General features: G+C 65.6%; 1 protein-coding gene across 1 annotated transcript in view; it reads right to left on the bottom strand.

Annotated features, from left to right (window-relative positions):
• Positions 1 to 33: 33 nt before the first annotated feature.
• The window catches only part of LOC117643067 (teneurin-a-like), a gene marked incomplete at its 3' end in the record, with an annotated part of 38,160 nt that continues 33,489 nt past the window's right edge, over positions 34 to 4,704 (bottom strand). Inside the window, exons 4-5 of the mRNA XM_034381720.1 lie at positions 3,437 to 3,559; positions 34 to 182 (exon numbers count right to left, since the gene is read on the bottom strand). Of these exons, the coding sequence (XP_034237611.1) occupies positions 34 to 182; positions 3,437 to 3,559 (272 nt within the window). The remainder of the gene's footprint in view (positions 183 to 3,436; positions 3,560 to 4,704) is intronic.

The raw sequence follows: 4,704 nt of genomic DNA, 5'->3' as shown, positions 1-4,704 counted from the left end.
CGCGACGCCCGCCGCCGTCAGCGGGGGCACGGCGGGCTGCAGGGGCTGCAGCGGCGGCTGCTGCTGCTGTTGTTGCTGCTGCTGCTGGATGCTGGGTAGGTCCGGTGGGCGGTCGGGGGTGTCGGCCGGCGCGCGCGAACTCGCGCTCGCGTACTGCACGGCCGTGCTGGTGGGCAGTGATTCTGCAAAGAGAGCAAGCGTCAGTCAGTCAGTCGCGCGGTCCCCCCTGGCGCATCAGTTAGTGAACACAAAAGAGGTCAGCCGGCCGGCCAGTCCCGAGCGGGGCCGGGCCGGGCCCCTCCCCGGAGACAGATTTGCTCGTGGCGGCGTGGGGAAGGGGGAAGGGGGCGTCCCAACACCGGTCCCAGCGGGGCGGACGGTCCCTGTCCACAGGCCAGCGCGCTGGCGGGCTGCCTAGTCGATAAGTCGATTCGATAAATCGATTAGTGAAGTGACGCGAAATCGATTGACGGTCCGGCCGGAACGCGGAAAGGGAACTGTGGCGCTGCGACTCGGCGCGACTCGCTGCGATTGCGCTGCTGGGTTATGCAAGTGAGGCTGCACTCGACGCCCCGCTCCTCCAAGGAGGGCCCCGCCAGCCAGCCAGCCCCTTGGCGCCATCAGCGCGGTCATCGCCTTCAATCAGCACCAGGCTGCCGCCGAGGAGCAACCAACACTGTGCCTTTTGTTTTCACGGCGGGAACAAACCGATCGGGGCAGAAGAGGACAGCGCGAGGGAGAAAACAAAGAAACAAAGCACGACGTAACAATATCGGCAGGCTGATTGAGTTGCCGAGGACGGGGCCTCCTCTCCTCCCCTTTCCTTGACACGTGGTGCCGCTGTGCCGCTGCAGTCAGTGACCGGCCAGACAACACATTCGATTTGACCCGAAGTAACCTCCGGGAGGGCCCCGGCGTTAATTGAGTGAGGCGCTGGGCTGCGTGGCACTGCGTGGCGGCGGGCCCTCCGTCTCTCTCGCACCCGTTCCGGACCAGCCGGACGCCCCATGGGCGCGACAGAGACAGGGCGAGAGAGACGAGCGCCGTGTGCCAGCTGCGGCTAAAGGCGCAGTGTCCTGCCCTGCAGTGTCCCTCCTCGCCGCGCAGCCGGCACTGCCGGCGCAAACGGCGCAAACCCGGATTGCGTAACTCCATTGCGGTGCCGCAATTACCCCGGCCTGCCTGCCAGCCCCGTCTGCCCGCCTGGCGGCCGGCCTGCTGCCTGCCTGCCCTGCCTGGCCTGCCTGGCCGACCCCGGGACGCACATGTCGGAGAGATCCTGAGCAAAGCGTCCATCTGCCGTCTTCATTTAGCGAGGACGGCGACAGGCGCCGTGCAGATGGTTTGGGGACAGTCTTACCGCCAAGTTGGTCAAAACGGCCAAAACGCAAAATGTCGCTGCAAATTGAAACGCCCACTTCTCGAAAACAGGCCGCTGCCGTTTTCTGTCGTGTTTTGCGCGCGGGTTGGGTCGGCTGAACTGCTGAACCGGGCTGAACGTGCCTCTGTCGGCTGTTGGAGCACTCGAATCGATGGGGGAATCCTCGCCCAGGTGAGTTGGGGCACGGAGCGCCGTCTCCAAGTTGCTGAGCATCCCCTTAGGCCCCACCGCAAGCGCCCCCCCCCCCCCCCCCCGCCCTCCCCAGGCAACCTCAATCCCGGCCCCGCACTGCCGGCCGCGGAGCGCCGCGGAGCCACCGGAACACGCCGGAAACAGATAAATAACCGCGCAGCGAGTCCGCCAGTCCGCCCGGAGCCGAGTCCGCCCGGAGCCGAGTCCGCCCGGAGCACAGTCAAAACGAGCATTTAGGGAATTCGTCTTGGAAGACGAAGGCGGGGGCCGTGCCGACCTTGGAGCGGCGGAGCATGGCGGCCGGGTGGAGCGGCAACGCGCCAGGGCGGCGCCCTGTGCCACGGAGTGCCACGGAGTGCCACGGAGTGGCAGCCCCCTTCCGCCCCGCAATGCACCGCACCCTGCGCACGGCCAGTGCGTTCGTTCGCAAGGCGCCGTGACGTCACGCCGCTTCCTGGAGCGAACGCGGCCGTCGCCAGGTGCTCGGCGCCCTCCTCGAGGCCCTCGTCGAGGCCGTCGACCAGGCCCTGCACCGCCACCCCGCCAAGGGAATGCAGCGGCGAGCAAGGCGGCGAGGGCTGGCGCCGCTGGCGGTGGCGGCTTGCGTGCGCCGGCTGCATTACCACGTATCTCTATTCGATTACATGCGTCGAATTTCAATACGAATCGGAGCACGCGACTGCCTAAGTGAATTTGTATGAGACGGCAGCAGTAATAAAACGCTCGTGCAAGGCTGGCTGGCTGGCGGCGAGCAGGGGGAGGGCGGTGGGCGGAGCAGGGCGGGGCGGTGACAGAGGTGGTGGTTATTTGGAGGCTCCCAGGAAACTTTGGGCGTGAGTACCGCCGCGTGGCGCCGCGGACTTGTCCAACTACTCACTGGCCCACTCAGCGCTACCCGGGGACGCACAGTGGGCCAGAGGCCGGTGGAGGCGGCCAAAACTCTAGACGCGTTTTGAGCTCCAGAGTCGCCAAACAGGCCTCGAAACGAACATGTGACCCCACCAATGGATTCCTCGTTCGGAGAGCAATCCATTGGTGGGGTCACACGTTCGGTTCGAGTCCCATTTAGCGACTCTGAAGCTCAAAACGCGTCTAGAGTTTTGGCCGCCTCCACCGGCTTCTGGCCCACTGTGGGACGGGAACTCGAACCGCGCCGCGCCGAGCAGCACGACAACATCACGCTGCAGCTGTGCCGCGCGCGACGGCACCCCCACGCCGTCAAAGCCCCGCGCCGTCAAGCCTGGTGGCTCGGCACCAGTATCGTGACCGGAAATTGGGCCCCGGCACGGGGGCGGGGGCGGCGGGGGGCGGACGGGTTGCCAGCAATCTGCATTAATCGACACGGGCCGCTCAGGCCGCCTCACTTATCGGCAGCCGAGCCCCCTTCGGTTCCCTTCGGTTGCCTTCGGTTCCATTTCGGTACCCCTCGGCCCGGGCGCGCTGCCGCGCCTGGACCTGGCCCGATACGAGTCGTCGTGGCACGAATATGAAAACGAAATCGGGGGCGTCGCATCGCCTCACGTGCTCGCCCCCGCCTCCCCCTCCAGTCCGCCCCGCCCCGCGCGTTCCAAGTGTTGGTCGTTAGCGGACGACGTGACACTCCCCGCAATGGCGTCACGGCCAGATTAGAACCGGCCGAGCCGAGAAAACGCCCCGACGGGCCTTCTTAAGACTTTGGCTAAACTGGCGCGGCGGCGCGCCGCTAAGGCCAACCTAATTTCTTCATCTGGAATTGTCGCTCGTTCCGAAGTGGCCGCGCGGCGCGGCGTGACCTCCTTCCCGGGGATGACGGCGACCTTTATCTGTTTCCATTAGGGCCGGCAGGGCCGGCAGGACGGACCTGAGCTGATTACTAATACGCACCTTCCGTCGGCGAGGTCTGCGAGGGCGCCAGCCCCAGCGAGGCCTCGTCCCTCACGGCGTCCTTGTTGTCCTGCACGTTGATGGAGCAGCCGCTGGGGTCGAGTCCGGGTCGCATGGAGCCCACTGCTGCAACAAAAGGAGGACGGCGGTGTGAGTGAGTTTCGGAACGCAACAACTGTCGCGCCGCCGCGCCGCACACACCGACACTGGCTGGACGCGAATCCAAAAGTCCACCGCCAACTTTGCAAGCGGCTGGCTGCCTGGCTGCCTGCCTGGCTGCGTGTGCCACAAGTTACGGCGTTGCCAGCTCGGCCAGGGCGGCGCGCTCACGAGAAGAATGAAACAGTCCCTTTTGTTTATCCCTTCGGGACTGCTGGTTGGCGCGCCACGGCACACGCGGGGCGGGGGCGGCTCGGTTTGGGCTGGGGGCAGGCAGGTGAGGGCGGCGGGGGCGGCGGGGGCGGCCGCAGTCCATGAATTAATAAAGGAGACAAGGAGGGCGGCTTCAGCCTGCTTCAGCCTCGCTGGCCGCCGCCTCAAAAAGAATTTCGTCATGGGACTGGCAAGCAGCTCCACTTAGAAAAAAATTGTCGGGAGCTAAAAAAAAAGGTACGAAAAAGAAGGAATAATTCACCTCTGCGACTTTAACTGTCCAGGAGACTAAAGCACAGGGCCGGTGTGCCTGCCTGGCGGCGGTGACTCGCCTCGCTCTCCGAGCTTGCCAAAATTGCGCACCACGGCCCCGCCCCGCCCCGCCCCGCTGCACCCCGCCGCCGACCAGCCCTCCAGCATCTTGTGCACCTTGCGGGCAACTCGGTGGCGGCGTTGCCAAGTCGCCCGCAGTACGCAGTTATACGCAGTGCACTGCGGCCGACGCTCCGCGCTCCGCGAATCTCGTTCGAGATCTCGTTCGAGATCTCGTTCGAGATCTCGTTCGAGTCGCGGCGGGCGGAAACTCCTTCTCCTCGCCGCAGACGGGCATCGCTCAAACTCTGGGGCGGCGAAAATTGGCGAATGGCGGTGAGGGTGGGGGCGGGGGCGGGGTGGTGGAAATTCGGCACCCTCCCCACGCCTCCCTGCCCCCGGATAGAAAATAAGTCCGGACAACTACGGCTGAGTGCGCTGCTGCGCGGTGCGCGGCTGGCGGCGGCAGGGCGGCGGGGGGCACGACGCCCAGGGGGAGGGGAGCGGCGCGACGACGACTTCCTACAAGATTTAATGAAATGTCAACTCGGGAAATGAGCAGTATAAATATCGGGGTGAATCTC

Source organism: Thrips palmi, unplaced genomic scaffold, assembly GCF_012932325.1.
Source record: "Thrips palmi isolate BJ-2018 unplaced genomic scaffold, TpBJ-2018v1 HiC_scaffold_16, whole genome shotgun sequence".
NCBI classification, from domain to species: domain Eukaryota; kingdom Metazoa; phylum Arthropoda; class Insecta; order Thysanoptera; family Thripidae; genus Thrips; species Thrips palmi.
This window is presented reverse-complemented; position numbering and strand designations above follow the sequence as displayed.